The sequence below is a fragment of the Melanaphis sacchari genome, unplaced genomic scaffold (assembly GCF_002803265.2).
Source record: "Melanaphis sacchari strain LSU unplaced genomic scaffold, SCAv2.0 Contig9_pilon_pilon, whole genome shotgun sequence".
Classification (NCBI taxonomy): domain Eukaryota; kingdom Metazoa; phylum Arthropoda; class Insecta; order Hemiptera; family Aphididae; genus Melanaphis; species Melanaphis sacchari.
The window spans coordinates 1,732,270-1,757,046 of NW_020271711.1; the positions used below are offsets into that span (position 1 = coordinate 1,732,270).

At 21.6% G+C, this 24,777-nt stretch overlaps 2 protein-coding genes across 2 annotated transcripts; both read left to right on the forward strand.

Annotated features, from left to right (window-relative positions):
- Positions 1-763: 763 nt before the first annotated feature.
- On the forward strand, positions 764-10,787 carry LOC112603234 (putative serine protease K12H4.7). Its single transcript, XM_025351725.1, has 10 exons — positions 764-1,039; positions 2,615-2,826; positions 2,922-3,103; positions 3,473-3,708; positions 4,340-4,475; positions 4,556-4,742; positions 6,006-6,135; positions 7,208-7,340; positions 10,315-10,484; positions 10,624-10,787. Exons 2-10 carry the CDS (start codon positions 2,635-2,637, stop codon positions 10,785-10,787), a joined length of 1,530 nt encoding a protein of 509 aa, XP_025207510.1. The 5' UTR covers positions 764-1,039; positions 2,615-2,634.
- Positions 10,788-12,728: 1,941 nt separating this feature from the next.
- Positions 12,729-23,683, forward strand: LOC112603235 (dihydroxyacetone phosphate acyltransferase). The gene is made up of 15 exons (XM_025351726.1): positions 12,729-12,751; positions 12,928-13,123; positions 13,910-14,086; positions 14,450-14,579; positions 15,969-16,175; positions 16,377-16,528; positions 18,015-18,181; positions 18,278-18,444; positions 19,016-19,147; positions 19,824-19,967; positions 20,393-20,478; positions 20,594-20,716; positions 20,783-20,937; positions 23,072-23,133; positions 23,637-23,683. Coding segments are annotated over exons 1-15 (1,947 nt in total). The 5' UTR covers positions 12,729-12,749.
- The last annotated feature ends 1,094 nt before the right edge of the window (positions 23,684-24,777 follow it).

Consider the following 24,777-nt stretch of genomic DNA (forward strand, 5'->3'; position numbering starts at 1 on the left):
ATTTCAATATTCAATAGATATAGAAAAGTAAAAAGGCACGAAAATTAATACATTTAACACACTACTTATGAAAAAAGTCTGGACTGAATAAGGTTCTTCTATTCTCCTAATAAAAGTTCTTTTTTATTTAAATATTTATATTCTATACAAAAAAGATAAACTACACTAAATTGTGCTACAGTTTTGAAAAAAAGAGTGTGCTAATCCATAATTACCTACTTACTAAAAGTCACTTTCAGTTTAACAACAAGGTTTTATTATTATTATTTTAATAGTAAATGAAAGTTATTTATTCATTTTTTGTATTTATTTCTTTTATTTCATTAATAAATTATAATAGTTCTATTATCTGTGACAAAAGTAATTATTGAAATACTTACCAAATAAATGTTATTAGTATTAAATAGCGATACAAGTGAGTAATTTGTAATAAGTTTCACTTCCACCTATTTATATGCATTATATATTTTATATAATACGGTACCTATAGAATATGTTATAATATAATGAATTCATTAAACAATTTTAAACATATAATAGGTACCTATTATATATTTGATATATACAGAAAATATAAACATATTAATATTTATATATATATACATAGATATTGGACTGTGCAGACTGTACGAGCGATAACAAACGACAAACAATATATATAAGTATATAATGAGTGGAAATTGATTTAAGTATTTGAGAGGGGGAAATTACTTTAATTTTGTTAGTCAATCAACAGCATTTTGTCATTTCGTTTGCAGCATTGCACTGAACACTACACCAGTTGTTATATGAATACCTCCTACCTAGGTACATGAGGTTGCATTTTTACGATTGCTGCAGCGTTCCGAAAAAGACCATAAAAATCAAACAATATTATTTAAAACAAAATAACGTAAAAACGAATTATAGTTATTAAATCAAACATAATTTAATTTTTTTGTAACAATTATTTGTGTGATTTATTCTCGTATTGTGTTTCCAAAAAATTCTGTGTCGCACGATTTATTCAATACCTGTTATTAAATAATACCAAGTACGAGTAAGTAATCAGTTATAGCCATATATATTTCTTAATAGTTTGAACATAAATAAGATACTGTTTTTTTTTTTTATTAGTTTAACAATCTAATGAAGTATCATATTACTATATAATTCTATTATAATATGTAGCATGTACCTACTATGTATAGCGTATATATGACTATACCTAAAGATCAAATTAATTATTATAATTTAATATGCATTATACATATTAAATAAATTATAACTACCTATTATCAACAAGGTGATAAATATCAAAATAAAAATAAGGTATTCTTATTATATGTGCGTGATTATAAATATATACTCGGAATGTAATTTGACCATTAAGCATTAGATTTCTACATACGAGTATTTTAAAAAATACTTTAAATTATAATGATAAACAATTATTACTAAAAAAAAAAATAATTAAAAATTTATCCTTTACTGTAGTTTTTTAATACCTATCTAGCTGATGTTCAATAGTAATATTTATACAACACCGATAATTATACGTAGTTACCTATTTATAAAATTTAATGAATTATTATAAACTGTTTTTAATAGGTACTTGCTCTAATTGACTTGTAATTTTATTTTACATTTTTTCTATTTATGATTTTGTTATAACAAATAGGTAAGTAATTATATGTATACATTTTTATATTATATTTTGTTTAATGAAAGCTATTTTGAATAATTCAATAATATTTCTTTTAAATGTAACTTCCAATTTTGTTAACATATTTAAAAAAAATTCAATGATACGAAATGATAAAAAAAATAAAGTCAACGACAAAATAGGAACTGAGTATTAACCTCCAGTTTTTGTTCCAGTACTCAGTTGTTCATTAAATTATTCTAGTTCCAGTTGAAAAATGTTAATTATGAGGATTAATGTATATTACAAAATGTATAATACAAAAAACAGTTCCAATAATTTACGTAGTTTTTTTAAATTTACTCTGTCTATATTTGTAAATATTTGTAAAATGGTTATCTAAATAACAGCAAGAGTATAACCGCAAGACAACATTCAACCCCGAAGTATATAAAAATTTATTCCCGAAATATTTTATAAGCTATATGCCATATGATCATATTATGGTTTACCATCGTGATATGTAAGATATTATATATATATATACATATATATATGTATATATTGTATAGATACAGAAATATAAAGTTAAAATAAAATCACATAGGGGCCATATGATTCTTTTTGTACAACCCTGTGGACTTGAAAAATAAAGTCAGTATATATTAACATATACTATATAATATCTAAAAAATACTTACATAAGTATCTGGAATTGATAGTAGAAATATAATAAAAACAATAATCAATTTTGTCAAAAACTGCTGTTACTTATATTATACTTGTATTTATATTACCTACTATTTTTTGTAATTTTTTTCCGCGATTATTTATTTGATTTTTATTTCTGATATTCCAAATGATAAACTACATTAATTAAAAACCAACATCCTTCCTTAAAATTATTATTTTTGTTTTTGTAACTGTGTGTAAAACCAATACAATTATTGTCCCAGTAAAAATCTTAAACCTATTTTGTTTTTTTTTCAGATTATTATTATTTTTGAAAAATGAAATTCATACGTTGTGTATTTTTATGTGTTGTTTTTTGGAGTTCCTCATCACTTGGTTTTAAAAATATACGCGTAGGTTTAGGTGAACCAAATCCACCGTTAACTAAAAACGCGATCGATGTTGAAGACAAATGGTTTATACAAAAACTAGATCACTTTAATCCTACTGATAATAGAACATGGAAACAAGTATATTAATTTTATTTGAAAAGTTTATATACGTAATTATGTTTTTTCTTGTTATATATCATACGTGAATTTAAATTAATTTTAATGTTTTTAAGAGATATCAAGTAAACCAGAAATATTACAAGAAGGGTGGTCCCGTGTTTTTGATGATAGGAGGAGAAGGTCCAATTTCAGCCAAATGGATGTACAGTGGAGCTTGGATTAACTATGCTGAAGAATTTAATGCTTTATGTTTTCAATTGGAACATCGGTATTATGGTAAAAGCCATCCTACTGAGTAAGAATATTTGTAAATATAGTTTTAATTTTAACAAATTTACTGTTATTATGTAGTACAATTTTTACTATACAATATAGTAGTAGGTATTTGATTTCAGTAAAAAATTCAAACTTAAAATCTCAAGCAATAGTACATATTAAACATACTATTTTTGGATAAAAATTAATTTTATATAAATACATAATAATTTCTATCTTTAATATTTTTATCAATTACATAAAAAGTACGCTGAAAAAAATATTAATGAACACTGGTTTCAGTATTATATCAAAATCTGAACAATTATTATGTTTTATTTTCTTATAATATCCAAATGTTAATTAAAAATCATATACATAATATTTTATAATAATATTTATGTTTTAGAAATATGAGTACCAAAAATTTAGTATACTTGAGTAGTGAACAAGCATTAACGGATTTGGCGGAATTCATAGTCGATATTCGAACAAAGTATGATATTCCAGCTACTGCTAAATGGGTAGCATTTGGAGGATCTTACCCGGGATCTTTAGCTGCATGGTTGAGAATGAAATTTCCACATTTAGTGTACGCTGCAGTATCTTCAAGTGGTCCTTTATTAGCAAAAATAGATTTTAAAGGTACCTATGTTATACATTTTAAGATTAAACAGATAATACTGGACATAAAAATGATAGATTTACTTTAATTTTTACGAACTTAAACTAATTTTTTAAATCAAGTTTTAATTTTATTCAAATTTATTTTTAATTTAACAGATAAAAAAGTAATTAAAATTAAATAAATTTTAAAATTAATAAATATCGATGGGCTAAAACTGTCTGTCTATTGAAAATAAATAAATAATATTGTAAGTTGTTTGCACAAAAACAAATAATTATCCTCTAATATTTCGAAAGTTATTACGAGTATAGTAAATAGTAATTAGGTACTAAAGGAATCAAAAATTTGTTTAAGTTATTATAATTAAAATTTTGAACTTACAATTACAAATTTCTCAAATTAGGGCTTATGTAATAACAACTATAGTGATCTTTAATAAATTAAAAAAAATTAAAATTAAAAACTAATTTGAAACATTTAAATATTTCAATTAGTAAGTTTTACTATTGTACTTAGATTAATTTTAATAAATAATAATTATTTATTGTTTAATCACTTAAATATTATAAATCCAAGAAAAATCAGTGCCAATATTTGTTAAATAAATAATTTAATTTGTATATCGTGTACCCATTTTTATTTTTGTAGAATATTTTAAGGTGGTTGAAAATGCATTAGCAGCGTATTCTCCGGAATGTGTATTACAAATCAAACAAGCAAACCAAATGATCGATAGCCAAATTAAAACAAACAAAGGAGCAAAAATAATTGAAAAAAAATTCAAGTACACTATATGCAATATACGTACAATAAATTACCCAATTTTAACATATAATATCTAAAGTAAACTTTATTATTTTTTAGATTATGCGATCCCTTAGATATAAATACAAAAAATGACGTGGAAAACTTGTTCGAAACTTTAGCTGGAAATTTTGCTGAGATAGTACAATACAATAAGGATAACAGATTTTATGAAAACCCAAAACGTTCATTAGTAACATTAGAAACTTTATGCGATATTATGGTTAACAAAACAATAACAACATCAGTAAGTATTTTATTTATACGCTGAAATAATGTAGCTTAAGTACCTGACATTAAATTTTGAATTCTAAGCAGAGCACTAAGAAGAAAATAATTGTATATAATGTAGCTTGTAGGGTAATACTTCAGGAGCCTATATAAACTCACAAATATACAATACAATTGTATACGCATTTTCTAACTACAAAATATTAATTTATTATTTATCTATATTGACTTTATTTAATATTGTAGGTACGCATTTTTGTTGGATTTATTCATTTCATACAAGAATATGTAAAATTATTGAGTATATTTATGATATACCAAGAGCGCCCATAGAAAAATTCTCAATGGGGGGACAAAATTTTAATTCTGTCCATAAGATAGGAAGGGGTTTACAATTTAACATTATACTATTATATTTTATATATCAAATTGGAAAATTATGAAATAATAATTATTTAACCAATTAATCATAAAAGTTATTTATGGCATTTTCATTTGATTAATAACATAAATTCATTAAAATATTAATTTACAAATAAAAATTGTGAATTTCTTTTTTTAACACCAAATATATTTATTACTAATGTATTCATTTGTTTTATCATCAATTTTTTCTCTATGTATGCTTATTATACATATCATCCATCAAATCTATCCTAACTCATTGTAGATCTTGTGTAAACAATTTTTCAACATTCTCAACATTTTCCAGGAGGGAAAATATCCCTCTCTTGCCCCCCCTTCCTGGAAATTATAATCTGAATTAATCCTTATTAGTACCAAGTTCAATAATAAAATGCATATACCAGAATTAGAACTGAAACCTTTAATTTCTAAAATAGAGGAACCAATTCTGAATCGGTATTTTTCGGGTTTTGTACAAAATACAAATTCTAATATCGCATTAAATTGTTTTCAATATTGTGTTACCCATCATTTTTTATTAGACACAATGTCTTGTAAAAATTTCTTTATATTAAATATTGTTTTTAATCAGAACCTAAATCCCAAAGTATAATTACTTTGGAACCAAATTCAAAACTAAAATTTTAAAATATTATTTCTATGAAACCAGACCGATACTTAAACTTATAAATAGCCTAAAAGTTTAAACTTTTGCAAGACACTACATACTAGCTCCAGCCTATCTATACTCAATGCCATAACTTATTATAATAATAATAATGATAGAAAGATATAGGTAGATCATAGATACTTTAGGTATTTAATTTATATATATATATATACCTCCTAAACTCATTATTATTATTTTTATTAGTTAGACAGGTATGCAGATGTTAATAACAAATTATTATCTATCAATAATTTAACTTGTACAGAACACGTCTATTCCAAAATGATTGATTCTTATTTGAATACAAGTTGGGATAGTGATTCAGCAGCAGGAGGTTAGTAATTAATAATTAGTATTTAATTTACAAAATTCTATAGAATATACATATACATAATATTATGTCGTAACGTGCTAGAGTTGTACTTTGAAAATATATTTTTATTTTATTTTACTCTAAACATTTTTACTTACCAACTAAAAAATATAGAACATTTATGGATACAGTATATTTTTATAAGTGTTCAAGTTAAGAAATTCGTGAAATCTCAAACATTTTTTAATTATTTTGTAATTCATAAAAATGTATGTACTTATATATACCCAAGATTTGAAAATGTTATACAAGGTTCTATGTAAGTTTTTCAACATATACAAAAATAAATTTCTACTGGAAAGCCAAATTAATTTTTATAAGCTTTTGAAGTTCAAATGGTTACAAATAAATTGCGTATTAACCCGTAAATAACTATTTCTTTTCAAACGACTTGATATTTTGCTATAATTAAAAAATGAATTACTGTATACAATATATTATCTATAATAGATATTTGAAATTTATGCCAAGTATTTAAATGATTATTTTTTATACATGATAATATTTTCGAAATATTTCGATTCCTTTTGAATCTTTTTAAATTTTTTTAGGTTTATTTCTCTAAATATTGATAAAAAAAATTTTGCGGTGTCCAAAAACTTAAAAATTAATACAAGATCCTACATAGGTATTTTAAATATATTTTATGTACGATTCATTTTTATAAGCATTTGAGGCTAAAATTTTGATTAACTTCGTTAAAATCATAAAAATCATAAAGTTGTTTTTCAGTTGAAAATTGATGAAATATGCAATTTTTATAGCTTTTTATAAATTAAGTAGTATAGTAAAATAAACTTTTACTTGTTTTATTTAAATGGTAATTACTAATTGGTACATATTTAATTAACATAATTAGTGATGTAATGTCGTGCATATAATTAGTTTACTCACTAATAGTAGATACAGACTTAACATTACATTGTCAAACTTTTGATAATTTTCAACTGTTATTAGTTAAAACTATCAAAATAAACATGTTCTAAGTCAAAAAATGATTAATCATTAAAATTTATAAAGTATATTTATACAGGTCGACAATGGACATATCAAACTTGTACAGAGTTTGGATTTTTTCAAACATCCAATCAAGATGATCATGTGTTTGGTAATAAGTTTCCAGCTGAATTTTTTATTGATATGTGCTCTGATATTTTTGGAAAGTTGTAAGTTTTTTTATCGATAGTATTTTCTATACAGATTAAAATACACAAAATGTCTAAAAAGATAAAAGAAGAAAAGTAGTTTATACATAAGCAATACAAATTGAATATAAATTACTCAGCAACTTAACTAAAAAAATAAAAAACAAACGATTTATAAATATACAAACATTATTGAAATTTATTAAGTACAAAAATGTGATAAACTAGTAACTAGGTAATTCAAGTACATAATTAAAAATAAAATCAAATTAACAAATTATTTGGTTGATTGATTGTATGCCGCAGTATACGTATGATTTGACTTAAATAAGCGTGAGAATTTTCTTATTAACCTATATTTGGAAGCTAGGGGCTGAATCATTATAACTTGAAAGATAAATGAAATGAAATTATAGAGGTGATTATGTTAACCAATTTAATACTATACGATGAAATGACAGACTACTATAAATGTCGTCCACTTATTAAAAAATACAACACACATTGTATATTAATAAAAGTTGATAGGGAGTTGTGATTTATTGAGTTAAAAAATAGTTTTTAATCAATACCTAATTAATTTTGACAAACATTTTAAATCTTAAACATTTTACCAAGAGGGTTTAGAAAATAATAATGATAATTCTAACCTCGTCGGGCAGGATGTGGCACTGTAAAAACTGTTTTTTAATACTTTTATTGATTAAATGTAATTTAATTAAACTATTATACTATTATTGTTATAACAATAACTTACGCATAAATCGATGTAGCTCATAAAGTTATCATATTATTTATACTTAAATCGAAATACGTCAATTGTTCATTTTGTATTCCCATCGGATCTGTCCACATAGCGACATAGGTATATATACCCTAATTTATATTGACATGCCAAACCAACAATCAAAATACATTGAAGAGTGTCATATTTTATAATTGTTCTTTTTTCCTGTGTATTTGTGTTTTCGTTTAAAGGAATGTAACTTAAAATATAACTAGTATAAATTAAATTATGCAATAATAAATAGGTAGATACTAGACATTCAGGTGGTGGTTAAGTAATTTTTTTTTTTAATGTTAAACTGTACAACCTATAGATTTTTTTTTTTATTTGATTTTTAATTATTTAACATAATAGTTATATATATTTTTTTTTATAAACATAATTTATATAGATATATACTTGAATCAGGTAATGAAGTAGATAAATAGGTGCATAAATAATTTGATGATATGTGATAAATTGATAACCTTTAAATAAAACGTTGATTAAAGTGGATGGCGATAACTGTTTTCATTTTCCAATTATAAAAGTTATATTATGACACGTACGACGTACCTACCTACCTTCTTATTTATATCTCATCATAACTTCTAAATTTTAATACAAATAAAATGATAACATCATTTCTACATCGTCCTTTTATGTTAAAAGTAATTGATTGTAAATTAATATGTTCTGTTTAATCTCGTAACCGAAATAATACGTTATTCTGTTGCTCTTAATTAATAGTAAAATGGTATTGGCTAATATTGATTTTTTTCTTATTACATGATTGTTTATATATTTATATACTGTATATTCGTGTAGGTAAAATAATCATTTATAATTTTCTGACTCAGAGCTAAGCAGATAAAGAACGCAGAATATGTCTCTATTGGAAAGGTTGTAGTTGTCTGTGTTCAATTCTTAGTTTTATTATCAATTAGATTAGAAAGTAATAACAAGTTACTTAGTAGTTTTGCACTTATACAACTCTCTTATTAAGAAACTTAATTTACTACGATTAATGTATTGTTGTTTTAAAATCTATAATAATGTTTAATATTTTCACTTGAATTGCCATTTATAATAGATTCCTGATATCTAAAACTTAACAACTAATAAATAATAAATTATATTAAAATTTAAAAGAAAAAAATGTTAGAGAATTAATTTTTTTATATAGGTATATAATAGTATTCATATGAGTATTTAACACGCTATAATATGTACTTTTAAATTAGTAGCTTATAAAAATATTTATTTATTATTAGTACCATTTCCGCATCAATAACATGAGTATAATTTGGGTGCTGAGAGCGGGGAGGAGAATGCCCCACAAAATCAATCATAGCCTCTCTTGAATAAAACAGCATATTTATAATCAATACAATTTTTTATTATTTTAAATATTATAAATTATATTATTGAAATGTATTAGTGAATTTTATCGAGTCAATGATAGTTGATATTACAATATTATGTATGGTCCAAGCGTTAATCTGTGGTTCTGGTTTAATAATCAAAAATCAAAAACTTAAAAATAATTTAATTCACAAAGAATTTCAAAGTGGAATTTTTTTCATATGCAAGAAAATAAAACACACTAAAAAAATATATAAATACTTTAATAATTTAATCAATATGTTTATTGTCTATGCCAAATTTTCGAAAATTTCAAAACTATGATATGCAAACTTTTTTAGACCGCTCGGCGCTCATAGGCTTTTACTGGCGCTACCGTCTGCAAATTATTAAAAATTCTTTATATCTATTCGTATAATTTTGTTTATTTTCCATATATCAATATTTATTAAAAAACCAACAAACATAACATTATACGTATACATTTAATAATTTATTAATAAGTATTAATATTTTTTTTAAGTACAAGGAAAAAACATTACATATTATAATACATGAATGTGTGCCGTAACAACCGTTAATAATAATTCGCACTTATTTGTTATTAAGTTCATTGCATTCCTATTTTGACTTGCATATAGGTACAGTTTTAAACTATATTAAATTTGACCATTGAGTATAAAAGTTGGGAGATCCCATATCTATATTTACGCATGCATGTGTTGCAAAACAAAAAAATATAGAAAAAGTATAGGTATTATACTCATATAGATACTTTATTTTTTTTAACTATTATTAATAACTAAATTACTGTACGTTATGTTTAATATTTCCATTGTCCCTTTAAAAATTCTTTTTTTTTAGGTATAATTTTGATATTTTGTCTAATGGAATCAAAAGAAGTAATATTATGTACGGTGAATTGAACATAAAAGAAAACCGAGTAATTTATGTTCATGGATCTGTTGATCCGTGGCATGCATTAGGAATTACTCACACAAAAACAAAAAATAACGTTGCTATTTATATTGAAGGTAATCAATAATTAATATATCTATGTAGGTATACTTATTGATTGATAATATTATAATTGATTTTTTTTCTTATATATCTATCTATAAATTTATAATAATAATATTATTCTCATTTTGTTTAACGTTTTTTTTTCTACAGGGACTGCTCATTGTGCAAACATGTATCCTCCATCTCCTACAGATCTTCCTCAACTGAAACATGCTCGTGAGATGATTAGAGCATTTTTAAATGAATGGTTGACAGAAAATGATATTAATGAAACATTTGAAGTCGACAATATAGAATTTAAATACAAAGTTTAAAATCCAATAAAATTATTATGCGCAAGAACGTAAGAATATACTTTTTTAAATGAATACATTTTTTTTTTTTAGTAACAACTGTTCATTTTTGTATTATTCATTTATATTAATATTCATCATATATAAATTATAAGTCATTTATAAATAAATATAATAACATGAATAAATTATAAAATGTTATGAAACTTTCTATTTTTTTTATCATAGCCTTTTTTTCTCGCATACCTTTGGTTAAAAAACACTAAATTATAGAGTAATTAGATACTTTTGAGAATGCACTGTTTTTCGAAAAAATCAGTAACAGACCAAAATGCTTAAAAATTTAACATAAGATTCCTCGTAAGTTTTAAACTTACAAACTAAAATATATCAGTGCATAGTCATACATTTTTTTAAAAGTGTTTAAATTGAAAATGTTTGCAAAAATCGATAAATTTTGAAATATGTTGTTAAAACTTAAAAATTCATGAAAAATATTTTTTCTATGTCTAAAATTTAGAAATTGAATACAAAATTCTTTATTATTTTTTCTACTTATAACAAAAAAAAAATAAAAATATATTAATCGGAATGTTAGATTAAATTTGATGAACATTTGAACCTTAAATCTTTACGACATTGGATATTCACTCATAAAATCAATGTTTTTTTTTTAAACGATTTTTAATTAGTAGTATATCTTATAATAATTCGATAATGAATAAATAATAATTAATAACCATATAGAATAAATATAGGTACTTGAACTTTTACGAAAAGTTTATAGATATAATAATTTTTCATAGATACGTGATAAAATTTTAAAAATATTTCTACTCTTTTTGAATGATTTATAGACAATTGAAATTTTAAATTTTTGATAGTTATAACTTATATTTCTATAATTGTCGATTAAAATTATTTTGCTCTGTCAAACAGCTTGAAAAATTAACATAACTCACTTAAGTTTCACTTTTAAGTTATATATTTATGATAATAGGTATTTAAATGGCATAATCTATTTTATAAGCATTTGAAATTCAAATGTTGATAAAATTCGTAAAAATCATAAATAATTGCAAATTGTCTTACAGTTAAAAATTATTACATAAGCAATTTTTAAAATTTTTCATTTTTATTGTTTGAACTTTAAATTCAGTATTTGAATATAAGTACGGAGTTTTTAATTACTTATGACAATTATAGTATAAACGGATAATTTTTTTTTTAATTTTTCCTATTATATTTTAAGTATGTTATGTTTTTATTTTTTAATAGAGTCTTTAACTACATGACTACATAGTATATAAAATAACATAAATAAAATTTTTATTAAGAATGAGTAATAATGAAAAATGTATGTGTTTGAAAATTATTTGAAGTACCTACTTATTTAATGTTTATGAGTAGAGACATCTATCTACTTTGGTCGCTGGGAGGGGGTTTATCAGATATTATAGATTATTACCTACGGGACAAGACGTATTGTCCAGACGGCAAACGAAAAACATGATTTTTATATAGGTATTTTATTTTACATACTTCAATATAAAATCAAATTGTGGGTCTAAATACATTTTAAATGTTATCGATTTATCATAGAACCCAGGATAACAAATCATTTATTTAATACATATTATGATAGAATTACGTCTGTAGACCATATAGATATGATATAGAGTTCAATGCTGTAGACGGAATAATATGATATTTTGATAATTGATTACGTTATCAATGTTTACAATGAAAGATAATATTGTATAATATATAATATTCAATAATTTTTACACGCCGGTAAATACCAAATGAATTTGCCTTTCTTTTAGTGTATATTTAAATTTTTTCAATTATTTTTACACTAACGGGCAACGATCGATTAACCAATAAGCAAAAATACATTTTCCTTACTATACATATTTGAATAGTTTTTCATTAAAACATAGGAAAATTATTTAATAATAACATAAAATAAGTACTCTAAAAATGTAAGTTTGTTAATATTTTACCTATTTACGACACTGTAGTTTTGATATTTTACATTTAAATTTATTCTTACTATTTTTTTTAGGTAGATAAAACCTTTTAATATAAACCTGTTTTAATACTAAGTTGACATTAATATTTATGGTTTTATATTTAATGATCTATGCTTCGTTTTTAGGAACAATTTAATGGATGATTTAGATTATAATTTGTTCGTTAATATTTTGACATCATTAAAGAGTAAAAGTGATTTGAGATGGACATTAAAAAGTTTAAATGCAGGACAATCAGCTTTAAACTCTCAAGGAACACAATTATCAAATTATGAAAAAAAAAAGATACTAGAAGAAAATATAAAATTAACAATTCTGATGGTTTGTAATATTATAAATTATCATTATTAGTTTTTATTAGTTTTTCAATATATTCTCTAAAGACTTACTCTTTTCACTATTCATATTTATCTTATTTTTATCAGTTAAATATGATGTTTTTTAGATATTGATAAAGAAAATTAAAATTATTATTTTTTTGTAATTTTGAATACCTAATCTAATTATTTATTGCGACACTTGTCATAGACCAATCTATTATAAAACATGTTCTAAATAACTGTATATTAATTCAGATGAATAAAATATGTTTGAATTAAGTATTAATTAATGTTGATTTTATATTATACTTACTGTAATAGATACTTGAACGTTACATATTATAATCATTTCTCTTGGTCAGGTGCGCCGTATATAAAGGGGAGAATTAGTAGCTCAATGAAAGTATCCCCTCTATTTTTTCTGCATCTTATCGACTTGCTGTAAAATTTGAAACATTAATAAATCATAATGCATAAAATACATAAAGATACCTAATATATATTTATCATTTATAAATGAAGGTATATTATTGTTATTTATGACAAAAACTATTTACATTTTTTAACTTTCCAAGTTTTTTAATTCATTCATATCTTAAAAATACCTTATCTTTCAAACCCATATATGTGCTATACATAAGCTTGTTATTTATTATGATGAAAAAATTGACCTGCTTAAGTTTTGGCATCCCTAAAATTAAAATTGCTTTACTGAATATGGTCACTGATCTAATTTGTTTGATAAAGATTTGGTCTGTTTATATCTATGTATGTTGTTAATTTGTAGGTAATACCTTTAAACAATATTAGTTTCGACGATGCTACAAATAAAGCAATGGAAATTCTCAAGGACCTTCAGAGTATTAAAAATAATACAACTATTAGAATGATGGGATACATTTTAATTAAAATTCTGAAATCAAAACTCCAAGGCTTGTATATAAATGAACAACAACTGATAATGGTAATGTCATATATGTTAAATAATATTAATTATGTATTATATAATATATTTGAAGTTTTATAAACAAATTGTATGTTTATATTTGATCTTAATGAAAATTTAACATTTAGATACTTATTGAATAAGTAACATATTTAAAAGGTTAACTAATGTCTAAATCATTCATTTCATTAAAGGTGTGCAGATCATAAAAATAAAATAACAATAATAATAATACAAATTTAACTTATTTAAAAATTAAAGTATAACTAATGTATAAGGTATTAAAAATAATAAATAAATGTTTAATTATCAATTATTAAGTTTTAAACAAAATAGCGTAAGTATTTAATTTTATGATTACTTATTTTTAAAATATAATAGATGAAATCAAACTTTCACAAAACTCCAGTGATATTTGTTCCAAGTCATAGAAGTTACCAAGATTTTATATTAATGGCATTCATTTGTTTCAACTATAATATTGATATTCCATATGTTGCTGCAGCAATGGGTATTTTTACAATAAATTATGCAGTAGAAATAAAAGTAGAATAGTTCTTTTTTATAATTTTTTTCCATAATAAGTTTGAATATATTTTACACAGATGTGAAATAAGCCTTAGGACAGGGATTGGCAATTTAGTGTGACTATTAAGTTAAAATTTGAAACTATATTTTTTTAAATTTTTAATTTGAAAAACTAATAAAATTACAAAATAAGATATTAAATTAAACAATTAATTTACAAAAAAAAAAACATTGTTACATTTTAAAAATGGTTAAACATTATTGTGAAAATTAGATGTCTATTTAAAAATCAAATTAATAATAAATAATAATAGATAAAAAAAAAACATGTAGTTCAATAATAATTATAATTTTTATTACAAAAATAAATACTACGCTTATAAATACATAATGATTTTAATGTAACAGTTTTAATGACAGATAATTAAGAATACAATACAATCATACAAATTTAAATTTATAACAGTTTTAAAACTTAAAAAAAAACTATATTATGTACATATACATATGTATTAAAATGATGAATTCTTAGAAACTAAAATTAAAACAATACAATATTGATAAATGGTAAAAAATTTAATGCATTTGGATAACTGTTGATATATTTTCAAAAACTAAAATTTACTGTGCTTACTTTATTTTTAGTATATCATATACTTTTAGTCATTAAGTTGCAAAAATGTTTATAAAAAGTTGCCTATCCCTGTTATAAAATACTAGAAAAAAGCTAAGTTATGAATTATAAATAGTTTATATAAGTGGTATATTTTGAGTAATTTTTTGAGGATATCCAAAATATACCTCAAAACATTTCGTCAGATCTAACAAAATAAATTTCACTTCTGCAATGTATGTATAGATACTTTTGTAAACGTGACTAAAATACACATATAGGTATTGGACTATGTTTTTTAAAGTCGGGGATATCCGACATAAGAACACTTCAAAATATGCCACTAGTGTATATTATTATTTGAAAATTGTATAATTTATATATCAACAGTATTGTAATAATTTTGTATAAATAATAATTAGTTTGGACAAGTAAATAATATTTATTAAATAAAATTTGTACATAAGCACTTATAAGGAAAATTAATTTTCTTTTTTTAGTTATTAATATTGTTATAAATTGTTTATTAGTTTATTTATTTAAATTTTTTATCTGTTATACAATCAAGATGTTGTCATCAAATAAAAATTATTATATATCTTTTTATTGCATGTAAGGTGTTAAGTTTTGTTGTTACATTATCAGTAGATTAAATATTTTTACGCTTATTTTTATTTTGTATGTTATTACTTTACTACAAAGTAAAAATTATTAAAACATATTAAATGCTTAAAAGCTAAGTATTTTTTTTTTTTATAGATTTTAAAAACATGAAAATAATGGGGAATATATTGAAACAATGCGGTGCTTTTTTCTTGCATCGAGGGAAAAATGCACAAGATATTATATACCGATCAGTATTGTATACTTATATTAAACATTTGATAACTTATGAAAGTTCGCCCTTGCAGTTTTTTATTGAAGGTACTCGCAGTCGCTCTAATAAGTCTATTCATCCAAAGCTAGGTAAACTATTACCATATTATTTTTAAGTATATATGCAGATAATTTATAGATTTATTACTGCATTTAGCTGCTTTTATAAGTTTTGTGATTCTAGAATTTATTTTATTTGAATATGATAAATATCTCAAATAAGAAATTTAGTTTTAAACTTATTTTTAAAGGTTCATAATATATTAATAATTATTAATTTATTAATTTCAGGAATACTTAAGTGTATTGTTAATGTTTTATTAAAAAATGAAGTTCAAGATGTCATAATTATTCCTATATCAATTAATTATGATCGTCTTCTTGAGGACAAATTATTTAGTTATGAACTTTTAGGAATTCCTAAGCCAAAAGAAACCACTTTGGTATGTAATAAAAAAATTTCATTTTTTATTAACTTTTTAAACTTTTAGATTTTATTTTTACTTGTATTTTTAATTCAAAATTAAAGTTGCTGACATTAATTTTGAATTTTTTCATGTATTTTAGAAATCAAATTATAATAATTTAAAAAAATACAATGATTTTTATTGATTTTTATTTAGATTTTTATTTTACTAATTCAAGTTATTTAAGCATCATAATCTAGTAAAATTAACTAAATCATTATTACTATTTAAATAAGTTAAAAGTTATTAAGTTAACTTAGTTTTTTTTTTTTTAATGACACTTAAATTTATAATGTGATTAGTCAAGACATTGTTATTTAGCCAGTTTTAAAATAAATATTTTTATAAACATGAATGAAAAAATATTGATAAATTTTTAGAACTACTAATTTGGATTTTAATAACATAATAATCCATTTCATACCATTTAGGAAATTTAACAAATTTGTTCAATATAAATATATACTACTACTCCTACTATAATACAATTAAAATTGTATGTATTAAGTTTTCTAACATTATATCACAATTTCAGTAACTTAACAATAAATACATCATAGTAGAGAATTTTGAAAGTAGTATACTAGTATATTATAATTTAAAGACAATTATTGATACATGGTTTTTAACAACTTATTTGCATAAAAAATAAACTTGTAAATGTGTTTATGCTATAATTACTCAATTCTTAATAGATTCATAATAAATCATTAAGTAGGTGTATATTCTTATTATTTTTTATAATTGAAGCGATTATTTCAGAAACCTGTCATACGCCAAAATAATGAAAAATGTGTTAAATTCCGTCTTAGAACGTGTTTAATTTTGGTCAAATAATGTGTTTAGTTTAGAAACTCGTTAATAAATGGAATTTAACGCCTTTCTGTGGAAAACTGGGAATTTTAAAATTTACTCTTAACAGGTTTCTGAAATAATCGCTTTAATTGATACTGGTGCTACAAATAATATCTGAACCATATAGTTAAGTTATGTATAATAAATGTAATTAATTATTTATTTTACTAAATAAACCTAACCTAACCTAGTCCTGCAAGAATTTTAATAAAAGATACATAATGTGCACAATCATTGAAAATAAAAATTTATTCAGCAATAATTTATATTTTTTAAATAGATTTATATATAAAATTTAAAAAAAATGAAAGAATATACCTATGTATTATATTTTACTATGCATATACAAAATAGCAATTGAATTATTATGACTAAAATTTTGTTTTTTTGTAACTTTTAAAACTACAAAGAATGGAAACTAATCTTCTGGTATCTGACCAGAGAGCAGAATAAATACAAATACAGTTTTTATACTTTTGAATAAATCAATGTTACAAGTTCATTTAATTTACTTTTTTTGAAATTAAAAATATAGTAACTAAAATTGGATTTAATATTATAAATATATGTTTTACTGAAAAATGTAATAATAATAATTATTTTTTAGGGATTAATTAATAGTATTAAAAATATGGATGACCAATATGGTAACATTTATATTAATTTTGGTTCTCCTTTTTCACTTCAAAAATATGTTAAAGATATTAATCAAAATGGAAAAAATAATGAAAATCATAATATAGTGTTAACCCTTGCTCATGAAATTGTTTATAGGTAAATTATATGCGATATTAATTATATGCAAGCTATAAATGATATAATATAAATGTAAAGTTTGTAAAGTAATAGAATATTTATTTTTATTCATAGGCAACAACATAACATGATTTTATCATATTTTAATATTTTAGCAGTTGCATTAATTTATAACTTATCTAAAAATAATACTGAAGATATTCATTTAGATAAAGTAACATATCAAATAAGTTGGATAAGTAAACTTTTTAAAAAATGTGGGGCTCAAATTGAAGTGCAAGGTAAATTATAACAACATTACTAAATATTACATATATTAAGTTTAACATTTAGTAAAATATTTGAATATATCAATTATAAGTTTGTATAATTGCAATGTACAAAATACTCAATGACATTATATACTATAATAGTATTCTATTGATAGATAAAATAAATTATACACATCAAAAGCTTTAAATGAAGTTTTAAATTAAATTTTTCTTATCTAATTTGGTACTAACAATTTTACAAAGCTGAAATTAATTACTTTTAATACCTACTTAATGTAATTTATATTTCAGTACTTTTCATTATAAACATAAAAATTTAATCAAAAATAAATTAAAAATTTGAATTTAAGTTAACATAGATTTGTTCTACTAAACACAAATTTTCTATATTGTGCGTGAATCAGTAAAATCAAATCGATAGTGTACTGACATCCTTTAAAAAAATATTAGAATAAATTTAATTTGTTTTATATTTATTAATTAAAATTACTTAAATATTATCAAAAAAAAAACTTATTGTTATAGTAATAGTGCAATATATTTTTTAAATTATATTTAAATACAAATTACAATGTTTCAGATATTGATATAACTAGAAGAATTATTAATACTATTCAACTGCATCAACACTTTATCACATTGAAAGACAATATCATACATTTTCAAAAGCACTATTCAAAGTACAATAACATTTATCCAAATCATTTATCAGGTAAAATAATTTTTATTAACATAAATGTAGTTTAATATTTTTATTTTTTTGAATTATTATATCAAAACTTATGTATTTTATTCAAAAAACAAACTTCAAAAATGATATTTTCTCTATTTCCAATTATACTTATTACATATTATCTAACTACAGTCATTTAAAATATAACTATTTTAAAAATGCATGAATTGATAATATTAATGATATTTATTAAATATTTTTGAATTTTGAATAAAGCAGCACATAAATAGAATAAGTTTTACTGTAAAATAATGTTTGTTAAAAAAAATTTCTTAAAATTGCATAAATTGTATCATGTAGATATAAACTATATTGGAACTAAAATGTAAGTTAAATTTTTGTAAAGTTATTTAAGAATTGCACATTTGTTTTTGAGAAATTCATGACCATTTTTAGACAAATCTTAACGGTTTTTTGATTAATTTAATATAGCTCAAAATCTAAATTAATACATTTTTCAAACTTTAAAAATGTTTTTATATGCCTAAAATTATATTTAGGTACTACATTGAAAACAAATTAGAATAATAATTATATAATCTTTAGCCATGAGTCATACCATATTTTAATATTATTTATTGTATATTTGCATATTATGTCAAATATATATTATTATTCATAGTTTAATAAAATCTCAATTTTTTTTATTTTATAGGCAACCTAAATTTTAAAACTGAATTATTTGATAATGCATTCCCATTGATTTTAAATCAACTTTATGTCAATCCTTCATTACATTTTATTATAAATATTGCATTTATAATTTTAATTTCAAAACGTCAAATAATTTGGAACAATGGTAAGTGAATAATTGATATTATATTATTATATTTAATCCATTTATATCCATTATATTACAGAAACATTTAAAAATTACATAGAAAAAAATTTAAAAAATGTAATTTGTTAAGTTTATTATTTAACTTAACTTCATATGTACCTATACAAATATCAAACATGTCATATTGTCATATAAACTAGATTATCAATGTACTTTGTTTTTTGCAGAAAAATCCCCAATTAAAAATCTTTGTTCTTATATCACAAAAAAATGATATAACTTAACTAAATCTATCTTGTCTATATGCTACTCATATTATACAACTTAATTTTGTACATATTTACAATAAAATAATGGATTATTCAAATTTAATTTATATTTAAATAATTTGGATGTCATTTATATTATAATAGAATTTTAATGTAATATTTGAATTATTTTAGGCATCTTAGATTTAGAAGAAAAGTTTATTTTATTAAGAAGACTATTCGAGTTTGAATTTGTATTTTTTGAAGGCTGTCAGAAAGAAGTAAGTATGATAATTTTGCATATATTTAAAATAATTTTTATTTCTTTAGCCCTATGAAGTAGACTTTATACTTATGAGTCATAAAAATGAATCTAAAGCAATTTTTTTTTTATAGGATTTTAAACATAGTATTTCAATGTATCTCCATATACATGAAAAAGAAAAAGAACTACTTCGCTATTTAACTATCAATCCATTTATGACATGTTATCGACTTATATATAGTTGTTTGATAGACGTAACTAATTTTATAGTACTTTTAATCTATTTAAATAAGTTGTATTAAATGTAAAACAATTTTCAGGCTCGTCAAAAAATAATTTCAGAGGAATTAATTTATAAATTAATTCACATGAAAGTTGAAGAATTGCACACACATCCTTATGTTTTGATTAAAGATGTAATTAAATCTGCTTTAGATGGACTTCATAAAATGGAAATAATTGAAAAACATGAAAAGTAAAAAATTATTATAAAATTATTTTAGCATAAGTTTATATATTCTCATTTTAAGATATATATTATAGGTATAATATGTATACTTAAGAATTGTTCTGAGCAGAGCTATAATTATTTTATAATATTATGTTATTTTTGTTGTATCATTTTTATATTAGAAAAATATTTCAAAAGTATGGAATTCCCAGTTAGATTTCAAATTACAAAAAAATTGATGAAAAACAGGAATTAGAACTTATATATGAATTTTCAAAAATACGAAGTTTAAAATGAATAAATGTAAATAATTAAAAATATGTTTACTAAATATTCATATTAGCATTTTCTAAACATAATACAATTTTAAAAATATTTCAGCTCTGAACTTTTTTTAAACATTTAAAATTGGAGGTTTCCTAAGTTGTTAGTACAGCGATGAAAAAATAAATAAATATCATTAGTTGTTTGATTCAATAGTTTGAAGTTCACATTTAGGTAATAATAAAAATAAAAATCACAAAAATTTGAAAATTGTTTTGTAGTTTAAAATTCATAAGATTTTAACTTTATGCTTAAAAATATAATACAAAATATCACAAAATTTATGAGTATTAAAATTTGTAATTGGCAATTATTTTTAAGGTAGAGAGAGGGAATATTAAACAAATACCTTATTATAAAATTTCTGTAGGAATCCTAAAAACTCAACATTAAATGATAAAATTAGGATAAAGTACTATAAACTAGTATATATATATAAGTATATTAGACAAGTGATGTATTTAAGATTTTTTTAAGGGGGGGGGGAGAGATATGTATAAATACTATAAATCACTGCTTGTGACTCCTATACATTATAGACTTACATCTGTTTTATATTCTTATTATTATAAATATATAGTGTAAATAATAAGGTGTATCATTATGTGGTAAATATTACAAACATCGGTGATTACCAATAATTTTGGCAAAAGTTCCTATTTTCAAAGTTTTTATGAAAATTTGAATATTCATTGATGTTTGTAAGTATGCACCACAGGTATTTGGTTGATATTGGATATCTTTATGAAATAAAAATGCAATTATTGGCATTCTACGAGTGACATGAATGTAGTAATCAATTTTACAATAAAGTATGTTTCTTAAGTTTCTTTATATGTAAATTTTTTAACATTTAAAAAATTATATCATATTTATGTTAATATTTGCTAAGCAAATTTTAAAGTATACATGGTTTCATTTTTGTTTACAACAAAAAGTATCTACTAATTTTTGTTTAATTATTTAATACTTATAGCATTTATTGAATTTTATTAGTATTTACTGTATAATTTTATGTATGACTCCTTAACTTACAATTGCAAAGTAGCTAAATGACATAATTTGGGTATTGGCTAATAGAAGATTTTCCTTGGTCACTTTTAAAAGCCTATAGTCAATTGTTAGGATCAAGAGGGTTGACTATTTTTATTATTTTCCTCCTTTAAAAAATTTTCTATAAAAATAAGAAAATATATTACATATATAGTTCACTTTTACTTTCCTGTAGGTATTGAAAATAAAGTTATTTGGTATTTTTGTGTATTGTAAATTTGTACAGTACTTGTATACATTATTTGGTAGGTAACTATTATATTTTTATGATTCTGATTTTATAAAATACTTTGTAATACATAATTACAGGTTAAAAATACCAAATAATTATAAAGATTATGATGAATAATAATATTTTCTGTATTTTATAAAAAATTTTATTTATAAGCTACTTATAATTATTAAGTAACTAAAAATAAAAATACTAAACAAAACTTTAAAAAAGACACAGATATTGTTAATTTTTATAGTTATTTTAATAATTTATAAATTTTTAGAACCTTGATTTCAACAATAAATATAAAATAGTGAGAGGTTTCAACTATATTATATGTATGTAAAATGGAGAAAAAAATATTATGTTAATTATTATGAAATTTAAGAACACCGTAAATGTTTAAATTAAATGGGTATAATATTATACCTGTTAACTACTCAATGTATGTTAGCAGCATTAACCGTTTTATTTATTGTCAATTAAAAATTATTTTCTATTTCATATATTTTAATGTAACACATACACTTTTGTTATTGTGTAAATAATTTTTTTTTTTTTTTTCAGAAATGATACAATATTATATGAAATAAATAGAACTAAAATAATGGAGTTAATTCAAATATTTGGTAAGATTTTTAAAAAAAAATTGTTATATTTTTTATATTATTTTACACTAGACAAATATTAAAAGTATTTTCTACCTATATAATTCAATATAATATATGCAATACCATATATGTAATATTTTAAGTCATGTGAAAAAAATAGTGTAACATATTATGGTTTTTTTATTTGAAGTATTTTTGATCAATGTTGGTTGGTTTAATATAACATATCTATATGAGGTACTTCATTATATAAAACAAATAATTAAAAATTAAATGATAAAATATGTATTTTACACTAAAAAAGTAACCCAAGGAATTAGTAAAATGAGATTCCATTCTAATAAATAAAAAATATTAAATATTTCAATAGAAATAATTGGAGGGATATCATATTATTACTACTATTTATAACATATTTTTAATTTTATCAACACAAACAATATTAAAGTAAACCTTGTTCTAATAAATATTAAATGTTAGTCTTAATAATAATTTATATATTTTATTTATTTTGTTTCTAGATAATATTATATCAAATGGCAACAATTTATTAAAATCAAATATTTAAATATAAGATTTATTTAAAAATTGAATGGATATACTTACTTAATTATTTCTTTCGGTTTTGCTTACTAGCTATTACTTATGCTTATTTTTTTTTCCTTAAAAATTTTTATTTTTAATCATTTGTATAACTATATTAGAATTGTTTGGCTCTATATTAACATTTATTTTTGTAGCTGCTAACAGAACATAATTATTATAACTTCAAGTATATTTGACTAGTTATAAATTAATGTGTATAATAAATGAAATAGAACATAAGTGTTTTATAGATGTCAATATAACAAAGTATAATAAATAATAAATTAATGATTTGATTTGTTTTTTTTTTTTTACTTAATAACTAAATAGTCCTATAAAGTTTCTTCTATGAAATAAGAAATAACGATTTAAAGTTAACATTCATTATCAGTTGTTCTATAATACAGAAAACAACGAGAAACCATTCTTAGTCCTTTAGATTCTAGTAATATATAGTACATTTTTTTTTTTTTTTTTTTTTTTTTTTTTTAGTTTGATTGGTGTAAAATCAATTTGATGGTTGTAAGGAAAAAAAATATTGTCCTACACATAAAACACAACTTGCAAATATTAATAATATTCTTAAATAAATAAAAATGTTATCAAATTCCTTTAAACTTTTTTTAGGACTTAAATTATGTTAATTTTCCTTCAAATATTAAAATATTTAGCCGGCACCAGCAGTGTTGTAATACTAGGTATTGTATTATATTTATTACCATATATATTTATGTGGCTATATATTGTATTAAATTCAAACTAATATTTATTGTAAAATAAGAAGTACAAAAATACTAAAAAAATTAAAGTCTACTGATCAAACTAATGGCACATGTAGCAATCATCAATGCAATTAGTAAGTAGCAAAATTAAGAAATTTCTAGATAGTGCAAAAAGTAAAATAATTATTCATTTGTCTAATACATAGGCATAACTAGGATTAAAATTTTGGGGAGGCTACAACTCCCCTAACAAAACTATGAACTTAAAATATCCTATAGGGGACCATCCTACTGCTCTCCTAAACATACAATCACAACATATTTTAGATTTTAAACCAAGAAAAGAACATATTGG